At 34.9% G+C, this 16917-nt stretch overlaps 1 protein-coding gene across 1 annotated transcript in view; it reads right to left on the bottom strand.

Annotated features, from left to right (window-relative positions):
• The window catches only part of LOC125646912 (uncharacterized), a 324296-nt gene that overhangs the window by 38034 nt on the left and 269345 nt on the right, over positions 1–16917 (bottom strand). The window contains exons 360-377 of the mRNA XM_056139838.1: positions 16037–16168; positions 14803–15006; positions 13425–13679; positions 13124–13319; positions 12857–13023; positions 12583–12744; positions 9602–9724; positions 9393–9521; positions 9137–9256; positions 8579–8698; positions 8206–8457; positions 7719–7856; positions 7465–7590; positions 7193–7330; positions 6954–7085; positions 2993–3247; positions 1219–1461; positions 629–757 (exon numbers count right to left, since the gene is read on the bottom strand). Coding sequence (XP_055995813.1) covers positions 629–757; positions 1219–1461; positions 2993–3247; positions 6954–7085; positions 7193–7330; positions 7465–7590; positions 7719–7856; positions 8206–8457; positions 8579–8698; positions 9137–9256; positions 9393–9521; positions 9602–9724; positions 12583–12744; positions 12857–13023; positions 13124–13319; positions 13425–13679; positions 14803–15006; positions 16037–16168 — 3021 coding nt within the window. The remainder of the gene's footprint in view (positions 1–628; positions 758–1218; positions 1462–2992; positions 3248–6953; positions 7086–7192; positions 7331–7464; positions 7591–7718; positions 7857–8205; positions 8458–8578; positions 8699–9136; positions 9257–9392; positions 9522–9601; positions 9725–12582; positions 12745–12856; positions 13024–13123; positions 13320–13424; positions 13680–14802; positions 15007–16036; positions 16169–16917) is intronic.

The following is a 16917-nucleotide window of genomic DNA, read 5'->3' as shown; positions in this document are numbered from 1 at the left end:
GTTTATCTTAACCACATCAATTACAATTTAAATTGTGTACCTTAAATAAATTATTTGACTTATTGACTTAGATTTGGATAAATGTAACGTTCGCGTATTTTTGTACTCAGTCGATATTGTTATTACAATTCCTGTTAATTCTCTCTCTCTCTCTCTCTCTCTCTCTCTCTCTCTCTCTCTCTCTCTTGAAAACCTAAGACATTATTGTGCATTAGTTTGCAAGAAATCATATTAAAATCTGACAAACATTGTATGTATAGGGAGATGAGTGTAGTTTAAATGCTATTCGCAATTGCTTCTAACCCCCCCCCCCCCCCCCCCGTCGTTTGGTAATCCATTCACTTGAATATTTAAGAACAGGGAGAACTACCTTTATATATGTCTCAATAGAGTGTATCATTGATACAGCTACAGGTTTCATAAGAAGCGGTTGTTGAAATTGGTAGATAAATTCTAGTACAATGTACATACACAGCCAACCAGACGAAGAAACGAAATAGTATTAAGTAAAAGAATAAACGGATATATTTCTATATATCCTACAAGTCTACCTTGAAGGGATGGTGTTGAAAGTACTTGAAGCAAAATTGGAGCACAACACACCAGAATATTAATTATTGAAAAATACCATCACATGTCGTTCCATTTGTTTCATTCAGTTTATATCCAGGTTTGCAGAAACAATATTCCGACCCATCTGTATTCACTCCACATTTTTGTGAGCAATTGAAAGTTACGTTTGTGCATTCGGTTTTTCCTGTCAAACAGAAATTGTAAAGCATACATTACTGGTCATGTCGAATTATCACGAAACATCAGCTATGTTAGATAAATCTTACTCTGTATGTAAATTTTATATTTGTCCCAAACATCATTTATCAAAATAGAAGGCCTAGTTTAATCAATGTCATCAATGGATTGCAACCATTTATAAAATGATCACAGAATATATGCAGTTGTTTAATATTACAATTGCTGTTAAATACTTGCAACGATTTTGTTTTTGATGTAGGAAATCTGGTTTTAGTGCCTTTAAAATGAAAACCTGTGATATCAGTTGCATTGATTGCATGCTCCAATGCTACAGGCATAAACAGAGAAACACAAGAAATGATTGCCGAAATATCAATAGATATATACATAGGTACATATATTATTACAGTTGACAATGTATAAATTGCTATTACAAAAGCGTAGTTCACACTTGGTTCACTTTACCGTAACAGGTCACCCTCGTTGTCGTGTTCAGGAGGAATCCCGGGTTACAGGAACACTTATAGCTGCCTACTGTGTTGGCACAGATTTGATCACAGGGACTGACAGGGGCAGAACACTCGTCATAGTCATCACACTGTGACGTTCCAACCAATATAAATCCAGCATTACAGCTGCAGGAGTAACTTCCGGGAGTGTTTGTACACACTTGGCTACATGGATTGGTGCCTTTGCATTCATCAATATCTGAAATATTTCTTTTGATTATTGGATATATTTTTGCTCAATACATACGGTATCTTATCTATGATTGGCACTTGATAGACCGGCGTGTGCATGAGGGGAGCTATGACCATAGGCTGATGTTACAATTTAACATATTAAAGTGTAAAACCATTAATTCATTAAATTGTGTTTACATATGTAATTAAAGGGAAAGACAACCCTAACCACATTGTTGCTTTTATGAATAAAGTATTACTTATTGCTATCGTAAATGACTGTCTTTAACAACAAAAATCTTTGATTAACGATTAAATGTATATTAATCTATCATATATTTTAAATTACCCGCCGTTAAGAGAGCGGCCATTGAAGTTTAATTTATGACGTCACACCATCGGTTCCGGTTTATTTCATCAACAGCACTGTAAACATGTCAAGTCACGAACAGTTGAGTTTGGAGCCGTATATATTTGAGCCCGTTCTTTCGCAAGAAGAAATTGAGAAAAGAAGACGTTCAGTCGAGTCGCTGACCAGGCAGACGGTACATGTTTCTTCATACAAATGTCTCGAACCTCAACTTACCATTACGCAAATGATGGATCCACAGTTTACATCATAGTTTTTTTTTATTTCAGGTGAATTGATTGGGTCAGGAATTTCGGAATAAAAACTTTTTTCACATCTCCCCTTCGCATTAGTGTAGTTACATGTAACTGCTTGACAAGAAGGCATCAAGATATGTATTCATAAAATCTACCACATACACATCTTTCTTAGAATCTCATCAAAACCGGAACAGACGATGTGACGTCAAAATTATTGATTTTTGTGGTCTTGAATACAAAAGTGTTTCACATCATGGCAGCTTTTATAGATGGCCGGAATTTCAATTTTCAACGTTTTCAAATTAGTGATGAGGCTTATATAGGCCGTATATCAACAGAATAGCATGACAAATGTTTATCATATAATTAATCCTTCATTCACAATGTAAAATTCTTCTGGATTGCCTTCCCTTTAAGGTATTTTAAATTGGTAAGATTTGTTGAGGAAATTGCTGTAACTGTTTCAAGCTAGACTTTCACCACCTTGGTAGTTTCGGCATTTATCAATTGTATTTTAAATTGGTAGAATTTGTTGAGGAAATTGCTGTAACTGTTTCAAGCTAGGCTTTGACCACCGTGGTAGTTTCGGCATTTATCAATTATATTTTTCTTTTTGAATTTGTCTTTTTCATCGATGAAGGTATACACGATGATTCTAACTGCAACTTTCCTAATTGACCAATGATCTGATAGAGGGAAGTCACTCCACTCCTGTGTATACATTTTATTATATCCGCTTTTTTGGTTTCCACTGCAGTTAATTATCGTAGAATAAATCTCAATGTATTTGCAATAGTTACAAGTTTGAATTCTCTATATACATGTATATATTACAGATTAATGATTTTTCCTATATGATCTTTATTAAAGTTCATTTACGCGAAGTTGATTTGGACAGATACGCCAAGCATTAACTTTGATATACATGTCAAACATTATATACAAACCTTCACATGTCCCTGGGAACGTTTCGTTATATCCCGGGGCACATCTACACTCGTATGATCCCGGCTTGTTTTTGCACAACTGATAAGCACCTGTGCATGGATTTCTGGTTTCGCATTCGTCGATATCCGAATCACATTTCTGTCCCGCCCATCCATCCAGACATATACAACCTCTCACTTTATCACATCTTTCAGCACCAGAACCACAGTTACACGGCGTTTTACAATCCACACCATACGTGAAACCATTGCATTCTGTCAAACAATATAAAAAATAAAGGATTATGCTGTTCAGTTAAAGGGACTGATTCACGATTTCCCCTCAAAATATAGTTTTTCACCTTTAATGATCAAAATCTACTGTCTAATGTGTTTAAAATATTTCACATAAAAATAAGGTTGTACATTATCACAGAAGCTAATTTTAGAGAGTTTATTATTTGTTTTGTAAACAAAGACTGTGACATATTATTTAAGAAATTTTCATAAGAGACGGATATCGATCTAAGTTTATTATATCTTTCACATTTCAAGCATTCTTTACTTGAAATGTGTCATCTAAAAGTTAAAATTTGTGACTGTGCAAAATTAAGATGCTTTTTATTACGAAATTAATATTTCATTGGTTTGTTTCTATACATAAAAAGACTCGAGTCTTTGTTTACATAACACAAATTTAAGCTAAAATATTGCTTTTATTCTTGCATTCATAAGGTCAAAATTTTGGCTGTCACCACTAAATGAGTTATATTCTTATTGCCTATCATCAAAAATGCAAAATATTTTTTTTTTCAAAAATCGTGAACCTTTAAGGCTATCCGAGAAAAATCACAGTGCTGTATGTAAATGTACCTCTGTGCACTTTGCACCATATGATACCATAATGAAAAAGTACGTCACAATAATTGTATCGCGGGAAAAATATAATATTTTGGCGTTACTTACTACTGTTATCAAGTGATAAGCTGTATATATTAAAACATTTCTTGTCAAATGTTTGCAAGATAATTATATATTATCCCTCCACGATATCAAATGATACTCCATTTTTATATATAGTATGCGCAAATGTGATATTCATATAACATTGCCACCTCGAAATAGTCCCTAATTGAAGATTTATGCGTTTTAAAATTCACTTATGTGCATAAATTATTTCATTGCACATAAACAGTGGCAACGTTTGGGTGCAATAGGGAGAGCTATTATTTATGTTTTTGTTTTCTTTTTAGTTTTTTAACAGTATTTTATTACGAATAAAATAAAAAGGATTAGGCAGCAGGCAGCGCCCATATAAGCCTTCTCTTTTAAGGTTGTGCAAGATAATGTTCACATAGTTATGCACAAATGTAAATGAGAAATTTATATATATATATATATATATATATATATATATATATATATATATGATCATTTATGTTACATAAGGAACGTTTAATTTGGAGCTCCAAGATACTTCCTAATAATCAAATTTTATTCACTGTATATAATATCAATAAATATAATATAACTAACACACGAAACTATTCAAATAGTGCTCTTAAATTCATTTGAATTAAAGATATCGCTCATTCAATTCATGTGCACAACAATTGAAACACGGATTTAAAAAATCCTTCCTCCATGTATTTATTTGTGATTTCCCGACCTGGCTTGAGTTTTCATCTAGTGTTGTTAAATCATAGCATGTTTAGTTTGAATATGGATTTCCTCCAAGCACTTTCCATGTAAAAGGTTTGCATTTCTTTCCGAGTATATCAATAAAAAATTCAGCTGATACACTGTAGTCCGCAAACACCCGGACGTTTGTTTACAAATAGGGCTTCTTGATGGTTTGTTTTCAAAAATAAAGTGTTACATGACTCAACTGACGTCACGGGATATTATCACGACGGGAATTCACAGTAGCTCAGTCATACCTGTCTTGGAATCCCTTCACCTAGTTGAGTACTTCATTTTAGTATAGTTCAGAGAGAGAGAGAGAGAGAGAGAGAGAGAGAGAGAGAGAGAGAGGGGATAATTTCTATTCGGGCACCCAACAGTTAACGTATCTAAAACTCCAGTTCGTATATGAAAGGTGAAGATAACGAACAGTGATCGATCTCATAACTCATATAAGCAATACTAAAGAGAGAGTTGAGCAAACACGGTCCCCTGGATATACCAGATGTGGAATCAGGTACCTACATATGGTAGGAACAGTAAGCATCCCCTGTCGACCTGTTGCATCCGCCATGAACCCTACATCTTAATCAGGTAAACGGAGTTATCTGTAATCAAATCAATGTAACAAGAACGGTCTAACAATCGGTGTGAAACATGTCAGACAACATTTGGCCCATGGTAGGTTGTATTGCCAAACTAGATTGTTGTAAGGACCATAGAAATTGCGAAATGCTGACTTTAAACGAGACTGTTGGAACCACTGCACCATCAACTTGTTTGTTAGTAGCCTGCTTCGATTTAAAAACTGACGTAAGCAGAACAAGCTTTTGCGTATCGAATCAGTTGAGAGATATAAACACCAAAATGCAGGTGATAATGGGATATTGCTACATAAATATGGGAAGTTAACGGTGGAGAAGCTGAAATCATCCCGTTTGTCATAAAGTTGAGTTGTTTGTTTGCCGTTAATATCTACTTTCAAAAACATATCTAAGTATGAAGCAAATGTGGACGACTCTGTGGTGTCTTTTATTTCGAGTTCACTGGGGTATATTGAACCGACATGGATGAAAATTATTATTGTTAATATATAATACGTCGTCGATATATCTAAATGTCGAATTGAAGGTCAGAGCAAGAGATTGTTTCTTCTCATGTACAAGAGATTTTTTAAAAATAAATTCTGCTTCATGGCAATATAAAAACAGATCAGCTCACAAAGGAGCACAATTCGTGCCAACGGAAATTCCATCAGACTGTTGGAAGACCTGATCACCAAAGACCACGGAGATATTGTCAATGAGGAACTCCACCATATTTTTTTTAAATTTAAACTTCAGAGTACTTGTGAGTGGAATAAAAGTGGCGTTTAACAAAGTAATTTGTTGGATGACTGATCACTAGATAGGATTATTTGCGTTTTCCATTTTTGTTGACGAAGCAGCTGTCTATGATGTCAAAAAGCCAAGTCTTTAATATATCGTGAGGAACGGTCGTTTATCAAGTATGATAGTTTATATGTCTATCAACTGATTTGATACACGAATACATGTTCTCTGTAGGATCAATTCTTAAATCGAGACAGGCTACCGACAAACAAGTTTATGTTACAGGGGTTTCAACATTTTCATTCAAAATCCACATTTTACATGTTGTATGGTCGTTATCATAATGATCCAATTTGCAAACACAAGTAATAAAGGGGTTGAATACTGTCTGATGTTTTTATACTAATTGTTAGACCGTTCTTCATATACTGATTTTGGTTACGGATTACTCCATTTACCCAATCAAAATATGGAGCTCACGGGGGTGTGACCGGTCAATAGGGGATGCTTACTTCTCAAGGGCACCCGACCCCCTCTCTTGTATGTTCAGGGTCTCTGCATGCCCTCTCTCAATTTTGTATTCTTTTTAGGATTTATGAGATTGATTACTGTTCGTTATCTTCATTTTCATTAATGAGATTTACAATGGCTTGAATATACAATACTTTCAACATTTTACTTTCGTTGTTTCCATGGTTGTCCAAAAGAGGAGAAATTACGAAGTGTGTTAGATGCAATTCACATGTACTTCCAAGTAGAAACGAATGAAGATTAGCTTCTCACGTATCTATGAAACCCTATTTTTGACGAATCCATGAAAAGTTATAAAACTACCGTCTGGTAAGATCACTATTTCCCCATGCCCAGTCCTTCTGATATACCTTCAGAGTACATTATCATTTACCTGGAGCTTCACACATTCTTCCGTCGTTTGCAAGAAATATCGGTCTTGGCATACTCTCATTTACCTTCACACGTTCTTCCGTCGTTTTGTAAGGAATACCCCTCTGGACATGAACAGTTATATGACCCGTCGATGTTTACACATTCGTCTTTAAAGGAACATTTATTCAGAGTGTCGTTGTTGCACTCATTGATATCTACAAACACGAAAATGAAAGTGAGATTTATTCGTATATAAAGCGCTACCATGTACTGAAATTTACATACATTTACTTTCTTTTCCTCAGATCATTCAAAACCATACCGACACAAGTCCTCTTATCTTGCGCTTGAATTTGGTATCCAGTACGACAGAAACAGTATGCAATGCTTTTATTGGCGCTGTCCTGCTTACAGCCATATTCACAATTCAGATCCGGGTAGAGGGAACAAATATCCCGGACTGTAACATACCCCAGTTTGAAAAATCAGAAAATCATGTAACAAATGTTTTTACAGTTTGTGCATTTCTTTACTTTCACTTTGTCATTTAAAGTAATAAGATTGGGTTAAAAGAATACACATTCATGTTTGTACCTTCTATACAAGTCTTTCTGTCATCGCCCAAAGTGTAACCAAATTCACATTCACAGTTAAACCCTCCGTCTACGTTTTGACAAATCTGACTGCAACCATCATTTCCGACCTCGCATTCGTCAATATCTTTATTGGAGAAGAATACATTATTCATCTTTTGCAGCAATTTAAAATTTGATAAGACCGAAACAATATATTTACTGCTTAAAGATCGAAACTCCCATATTTTGTGTCGGATTTTAGATATCACTAACCTGTGCATTCATATGGATTATTTCCAAGCTGCTTATATCCGGATTTACATGTACAGCTATAGCTGCCATTGTTATTGGTGCATGTCGTAGTCTCGGACGAACAGTTGTTAGAACCAACATTAGCACATTCGTTGATGTCTAATATGAAATACATGAGTGACATAATGACTATCAAAAAATTCAATCAATCATCAATCCGAAAACTTCAATAGAATAATTATAATTTTATTCTTTTATCATGCATAAAACATCTTAAAACCATAGGATCATCAACTTCCACTGGGATTTAACTGACACGGTTTTCGTAGCATTGGATAACATAGCCATGAGAGTAACCTTGTCCCAAACAGATTTATAAAAGGTGGTATTCATTCCTCGTGAGCTTGCTTAAGTTACTCTTATCACAAATATTTAGGTTATGGTATGATTTAACACTTTTCAGAAGCTGTTGACTGATTTTATGGATTTCAGTATTTGTTGAACTCACCAACACAGTCATTGTTCACTTTGGTATATCCAGCTCTACAGTTGCAGGCGTAAGATCCTTCCAAATTTTTACAGGTTTTGTCATCGCCACAAATGTTTGGATCATCGGTGCATTCATTCACATCCTGTCCACAGTTACTTCCGGTCCAGCCGGTTTTACAAATACAACCTCTTACTCTATCGCATCTATCCATTCCTTTGCCACATCTACACGTTTGTTTGCAATCTACACCATAATTTGGAGTTTCGCATTCTGAAACCACAACAATTATAACGTCATTATGAGTGAAAGGAAGAGAGAAAGAGAGAAATGCCATTGACGCCATATTGATATTGTGAAATCATTAAATCTGTGAACATTAGCGAGATGTTACCTGAACATGTCGTTTTATCTGCATTCAATGAATAACCGGCATAGCAGGAACAAGTGTAGGAGCCGACGGAATTCTGACAGTTCTGTGAGCACACCCCTCCTATCTTACATTCATCTATATCTAAACAAGATAATAATATACATGCAGATCCTTTGGACCAAACAAATGCACAACGCATGTATCAATGACCATTACTCGATAGTAAAGTTGTTTAATTTATGTCGTTGACTGAGTAGACTGATAGTTATATATTGAAGTTGACTGACACGACAAACTTATATTTTATGCCGTTGACTGACACGGTAGGCTTTTATCTAAAGATGTTGACCTTTATCAAATGATATTTATGACGTAGCAGACCTTAATGACATAATATTGACTGGCGATGCATGTTGTACACTTTATGTAGCTGTTGTCACCAGAAGTGACGAGAGTATTTAGAAGCTTCTTGAAACATTCCTTCAATATATATGCATTCGTTTCTTGGAGTAATATTGAATGAAAATCAAAATGTTCATATTATACACATTTCTTAAGTTCACTTCAGAAAACAATTACCTGTACAGTTTTCTGCGTTCTCTAAGGTGTACCCAGTCCGGCAGATGCAAACCTTTGCCGACCCCTCATCGTCGTCGTCGCATGTATATTCACAATTTAGTCCTGTACATTTATCAACTCCTGCAAAGAAACCAAAACAATTTTGAATTTAAAAACAGCAAGTAAAATCCGTTATACTCAAGAGCGGTGATTTGTGTATTAACGACAAATTAATTCCAAACACGAATCCCAAGACTTACGCGGCAACATTCATTACCTGTTGAATTACATGTTTTATTGTCGTTGTTTAACGTAAAACCAGTCACACAAGAGCAGTTGAAAGATCCAGGGGTGTTCTCACATTTCTGTTCACATCCTGACGTACTGTCTGTGCACTCATCAATGTCTGGAGGAAAGAAAGGTACCGGTTGTCAAACATTGTCAGGACATTATTTGATCTGAAATTATGATACAAACATTACTTACCTTGACAGTTGCTTCCTATTTTCCTATAGCCAGGTTTACAGTTACACCTAAAACTTCCTTCTGTATTTTCACAGTCTTCTGTCTTCATATCGCAAGCTGTTGTGCCATTACATTCATCAATATCTGTCAGCAAAACCGTCAAACATTAAGCCAATATTATTCATATTATATTAATGTTAAACCTGTATACATAATAGAAAAACGTGCATTATGAAAACATATTGAATGATTGTGTCATGAATTCCAAGTGAAATTAATTGATCTGGATATCTCAATAAAAACGGTCATGACAGAGTGAACATGTTCCAATCAATCACATTATCATACACACCTAGTAAGTGTTGATGACATACATGTTCAAATCCGGAATGGCGATGTCAAACTAAGTAATTATTCATATTCGATAGGACAATATACACTGTAGGTTTGTCATATTGTAAATTTTGAATTGACTGACTTGTACTAAATACAATTTTGTCATATTGTAAATTTTATTTACTGCCACCCGGTAAATTCAAAATTTACAGGACAACAGATTTAACATCCAAATGTTTTAAGCACGTTAAGATACTATAAGTTTAATATCCATATATAGGAAATCAGCGTACCTTAAGATATAATAAATTTAGCATCCACATCCAGAAGTTTTCTGCATGTTACGTGTTTGCCCAGCTATCTATTTTGTATTGCTTATGGAATTTATGTCCACTATTCCTTATCTTCACCTTTCATGCATAATGTTTTAGGTTTATCATTTGAATCCCGCAGATGTATGTATGTTATGATATGCATAAGTTTACGGTAGCATGATATAGGTTTGATATGTAGATCAAAGAGATTATTTTATAGGCTTAAAGTATGATGCTTCATAGAATAATTGATAATGTGTATTTGAATGTATATAGAAAGTACAAGTTCTACTGCGCATAGTTTCCCTAAGATACTGCATTTGAAAATTAAGATGGCTCATTAAACCATCGTTTTATTCACTGGCTCGTTAAATCATCTGATATAAAGACTTATTTCATCATCAAAAGAGAGACACATGCACTGAACTATATCACATGCTTTTTTATGCTTTTCGGAAACTATAAAAATGCCATTTTGTTTGCGAATAAAATGATTGCAAGCTTCAACCAATAATTTGATTTCATACATGGTATAAATATCTAATAAAATCTGCCAAAAAGACTCATGCAGATTGATTGATTTTATATTGTTTAACGTCCCTCTCGAGAATATTTCACTCATATGGGGATGTTATAATGTTTTAAAGTAAAAATAGCGACGAAAATCATACGATTATTTGTTACATTTTTCAAAATCTACATTGTACATACAAAATCAAGAAACATGACATACGGACAAAAAATATATGTATTAGACAAATACATTTTTAGAAAGAAATTGAAATAAAATGACGAAATTAAAGAAATATCGCATTTCTTAGATTTTGTTTTACATTTTTATTATTTACAGTAATTATATAGCGCATTATATAATAATAATATAAAAAATACTCTACGCGCTTTACATTAAAACAACAATAAACTACAATTAAAAATTGAACATATCTAAAACAGTGTAAAACAATATTCGTTTCATTAAAAGAATATGAATTCTAGCACTGGCTTACACAAAATCATGATTAAACTACAGCAAATACATACAAAAAGGTTTCATGAAAAAGAATAGTAATACTGTCACTGGAAATGGCTTACATACAACCGTGATAAGCATGTCTGAAGAAGTAAGTTTTTAAATTTTTCTTGAAAAGTTCGAAAGAATTTTCGTTGCGGATGTAACTTGGAAGGTTATTCCAGAGTGTGGTGGTTGCTTTGTCAAACCTTCTGTCGCCATACGTTTTGGTCTATTTCATCAGATTTGAACGAAACCAGAGAAAAAAGTACCAATCTCAATCAAAATTGATAAAACAGCTTATAGGAGTTTCGAAATTGATCACTGTTCGTTATCTTTGCCTTTCATTTGCCTGATATATGTTTGTTTTCTAAAGGTATGTTTATTAGAGTTTCTAGTCGCATTTAAAAATTATTAATAAAGGTGAAGATAACGAACAGTGATCATTTTCATGACTCCTATAAGGAATACAAAATAGAAGATTTGGCAAACACATACCCCTGGATATACACATGTACCAGAGGTGCGATAAGAAGCCTAGGAAGAGTAAGCATCCCCTGCCGACCGGTCACATCCGCCTTGAGCCCTCTGTCTTGATAAGGTAAACGGAGGTATCCGTAGTCAAATCAGTGTGATAAGAACAGTGTAACAATCGGTATGAAAAACGCCAGACAGCATTTGACCCAATGATAAGGTTGTATTAGCAATATAATGACCATAGAATTTGCAAAATGTCAACTTTCAACGAGACTGTTAAAACCACTATGACATTAGCTTGTTTGTCAGTAGTGTACCTCAATTTATAATTTGGATATACTCAGAACGAGCTCTTGCATATCGAATCAGTTGAGAAATAGAAACAACATATGCAGGTGATAATGGAACATTGCTACATAAATAAGGGAAGTTGACGATGAAGAAGCTGACATCATCCCGTTTCTCATATTTTTTAAAATGTATATATTCAAAAATATACCTGTACATTGTTTTACTTGAAACATGTATAACGTCTGTCTGAATCTTATAAGCATATCTCATCAGATACTCATACCGTGCATGAAATCACAAGGAAGCTAAGACACAGAGCTATCATATATGCATTTATCATTCCGAAATAAAACACAAAAATAATAAAATTATTGAGAATTTGTATTACTCTTTTGATGTAGAAATCGTACTTCATAAGAGGTGCTTTAACGAACCATTTGATAAACATTTTGGCGTTGTGAGCCGTTTTTAGCATATCGTGCAAAAGGTGTAAATACAGAACGCTGAAAACATAAATTATGTTTCATTGTGCCAAATTGCTCCATGCATTATAATGGTATAATTTCAGAGTGTACCTTCGCATTTGCTCTCGGTTTTGTAGAAACCAGCTGGGCATTCGGAACAATTATAGCCTCGATGAAAGTATTCTTCCTCCGCAGGACTCAAGTCTGTGCAGTTTGTACCAACGATGCAAGGGTTCTGTTCACAACCATTAGTGTCGTTCTCACATTTCAACCCTGTATATGAACGTTTTTGTTACTTTGAACATAATCAAACTAGAACTTTCCTTTGTTAACATAATTCAATACTGCATCGAACAGTTTTAAATTGATATGAATAGCTAATTACCGGAATATCCTATGTGACAGTCGCATTCAGCGTAACTAAACATATCACTTCCGGAACTTCGTGTATTGTTAAAGTTACATTTTCCATTATTACTGCAACCAGAACACATGACAATAGCGACATCTACCGGCGCAGCCTGTTCTCCTTTGTCATCCACCACAGTGACACTGTAAACCAAATCCATTTTATAAGGATGTAATTAGTGCCACTTTGATTGTTGAAAATTAGCATTTCCTTCAACTGAAATATATAGTATAAAGGCGTTACCTAATGTTGGCAACATTTTCGTCATCTGGCGTCCATGTTGCAATGCCAGTTGTATTGTTGAAACTGAAGCCTGGGGGTTGTTGAAGTATTTCATAAGTAAAATCACCATCGTCTGAAGCATTAAAGGCAATTTGAACAGGTTTGTTCACTTCTACATTAATCTGCGTGTCGCCTTCAATTTCTGGAATGGAGTTATCTGAAAGAAAAAATGGAAAATAACATTCATGTTTTAGATACCTTTTTCAAAAGACGAGCTCATCTGTTCAGTAAATGTAAGTATCAAAGCAGGCAAAACTCTGACCTAGACTAGCGGTGTCAGCTGTGGAAGCATCAGCCTCAACTCCTGATGACTGGGCTAGGGAACGATCCTCAGTGGCAAGGAAATCAAAAATGCATGCTTGTGTAGCGCTAGCTCCTCCACATACCTCCCGTGATTGATTAACTTTTTCTTCTGGGAATTCATCGATATAAAGCGGCACGAAATCTGGGTGCGAGTAATCGTCATGGGATAATCCAATGTCATAGTGGAATAAGGACATGGTACTGTTGATTGACCCTGAAGTTGTTTGAAATGTTGAATTATCGCCAAATCTTATCCCATGCTGTGACGGGTTGTTAGTAATCGTATGGTAGAAAAACAGACTTAAATAATCCATAATACTGGTAAAATATGAAATACCACTACATCAAATTAATTTTCAGTGACGACCATCTTAAAAACATTTAATCCTATTCTATTTTCTCTGAACATAGCTTATTAGATATTTAACCAACCAATTAGTATTTACTGAATACATTTTTATCGATTGCTTCATCAAGTAACGTCAGATAGTAAGAAATGCAGGTATTGTTACCACTACACTATGACCAACATGTTACACGATGCGTATCTTCATGCATAAACAGTGTTACACGTGTGTTGTCAAATACCCACTCTGCGACAATTTGTCGCATGAAGTCAAAAGATTAATTGAATATACGTCAAAAAGTGTTGTAAAAGTTCTTCCCAAATGTATAAATGACAATGTTATGTAACAGCATGGTGTGCTAAGCAATGTCTGTGATAGTTTTGAGAGATTTATGAATATAGTACTGATTTCGCAGAGATACACATGATAAGATTGGAATCATACGTAAGATTAGTATTATGATCTTGTTCAAATACCCCAGGGTGTGTGATAATAAAAAGTCATAACAGAAAATAAAACCTATCATTTAATCCATTTTAATGATTTATTCAATTTGCCCTGAACGACTTTTTTAATCATTAGAGTCTTTGTTCCTCAAATAATGTGCAAAGATGAAAAGAAGCATAACAAAGCAAGAAAGAAAAAAACAAATTTCGCCTTCTTTGATTGATTGATTGAACATTGTTTTACGTCCCTCTCAAGAATATTTCACTCTTATGGAGACGTCACCACTGCCGGTGAAGGGCTGCAAAATTTAGGCCTATGTTAGGCGCTCATGGCCATTGAGCAGGGAGGGATCTTTATCGTGCCACACCTGCTGTGACACGGGACCTCTGTTTTTGCGTTCTCATCCCAAAGACCGCCCCATTTAATCACCTCTTACGACAAGCAAGGGGGTACTGGGGACCTATTCTAACCTGGATCCCCACGGGATTCTGTGATTGAATATCTATGAGGGTGTATTATGACATATATTGTACCACAACTCACAAAGTTGTCCAAAGTTGTTATATATGCCGCGTTCCGTTGCAACATCACTTCCATACAATGTAGTTCCGTTTGGGAGAAGAAAGTCGTTTGTGGAGTTTCCGTCGAAATTCCCCATTAATCCTGTGACCTCTCCCCTGTACTTCTCATCTACCATAGTCTCCAAAGCCAGGAACCGCACGCCTAAACTTATCTTAACTGTTATCTCTGTTTCAGGAAAACAAAATATCCAGATCAAAACCCCAATTCGTAAATTCATCAATAAACTTTAGTTTCTGATCGTGATCGTAATGCATAGAATAATTACATCAATGACAAACAATGTTAGAATTTCTCTCAAAGGGGTTATATCGATGAAAATAGAAATGTTGTTAAAATCCTACTGATGTTATACTTTTCTGACATGTCCATACAATATACCATACAGCCAATTTAGACGGGACACTAATCTGATGGATTGGGGTCTACAAGTAATACCGTTACGTTTAATGGATAAAAGTTTAATGGATTTGTTTATATTTATTTCTTCAATGAATATGTGAACTGATTTACTTAAATCTAGGAATTTTTAGTTCCACGAATCTGAAGCGATCGCCAAAATAATTCAAAATTATCTACTAATCAAAACATCAGGCTATACGGTATACCATCACCAACAGTTATATCGCCATTTCTGACGATTCTATTGCCTTTTCATACAATATATAACATTTTTGCTGTTCACTCGCTTGTTCATACAATATGATTATAACGTTATATGACATTAATATTGCTTGTTCATATAATATATAACACTTTCGGCAGTTGTATCGCTTGTTCATACAATACATTTTGACATTCACTGAATCTTTTCTCGTATATTTCTATTGAAATTGCTACAATGAATGTATGTTTGTTGCAAATTAGTTCGATCCAGTGTTTTAGTATCATTGTGTAATCATTACCAAATATACAGCGTCATCAAGGTCAAAGGGTGCATTGGTTGTTCCGTTTAACGTAACGAATGAGTCAACAATGAGTTCATATTTTAAAACAATGCATAAAAATATAAATATTAACAATGAATTATCATTTCTTTGTTGTTTCATCGGGTGATGGAAGGTAGCAAGCATTGCATACAAAAATTACATAGCCCGCGTAAGAAAGCATTATATTGTTCAAATAACATAATATTTGCTAATAGTTATATCAGTCGTTCATACAGTATAAAACACTCGCTAACAGTTGTGTCACTTACCGCTTTTAATGAACGATGCTACAATAGTTCCATTTTCTTTTGATATCACCATGTTCACAGTCCTCCGAACAAAATTCGGGTTCTCCTCAAACGCTGTTGTTAGATCACGTCCATCCCCACGCACATACATCTCTAATTATAGAATAAAATATATTAGTCGAATGAAAAGGTGGAGATAACGAAGAGTGATCAATCTCATAATTCCTATAACGAATGCAGAATTAAGAGTTGGGCAAACACGGGCTCTGGATAAACCAGAGGTAGCGCCAGGTACCTTGGAGGAGTAAACATTCCCTACAGCCACCGTGGGTCCTCTATCTTAACCAGATAAACGGAGTAATCCGTAGTCAAAATAAATGCGCAAAGAATGGTATGAAACATGTCAGACAGCATGTGGCCATGTGAATGTCTGTATAGGCAAACTCGAACATACAATGAAAGATGAAGAGAACGCAAAATGATCAATCTCCTAACTCTTTTGAGGATTAACAAAATGCAGAGTTTGGCAAACACGGACCCTTGGATATCCTAGAGGTGGAACAAGGTGCCTAGTAAGGAGAAGTAAACAGCCCCTGTTGACCAATCAAACCCGTCGTGATCCCTATATTTTGATGAGGTAATCGGAGTAATCCGTAGTCAGAATCACTGTGCCAAGAACGGCCTAACAGTTGGTATAAAACATAAGAAGACAACATTTGACACATTGACAAGTTTGTATTGCCAAACCAGATAATTATATCGATCATATGATTAGCAAAATACTGACTTTATAAACAAGGCTTTGAATTCCCTGTAACAAACTTTTTTGTCAGAGAGGCTCTCGATTTAAAAACACAGCCAGAACAAGCTCTTGCGTATCGTATCAGTTTAGAAATACAAAC

The sequence above is a fragment of the Ostrea edulis genome, chromosome 6 (genome assembly GCF_947568905.1).
Source record: "Ostrea edulis chromosome 6, xbOstEdul1.1, whole genome shotgun sequence".
Classification (NCBI taxonomy): Eukaryota; Metazoa; Mollusca; class Bivalvia; order Ostreida; family Ostreidae; genus Ostrea; species Ostrea edulis.
This window is presented reverse-complemented; position numbering and strand designations above follow the sequence as displayed.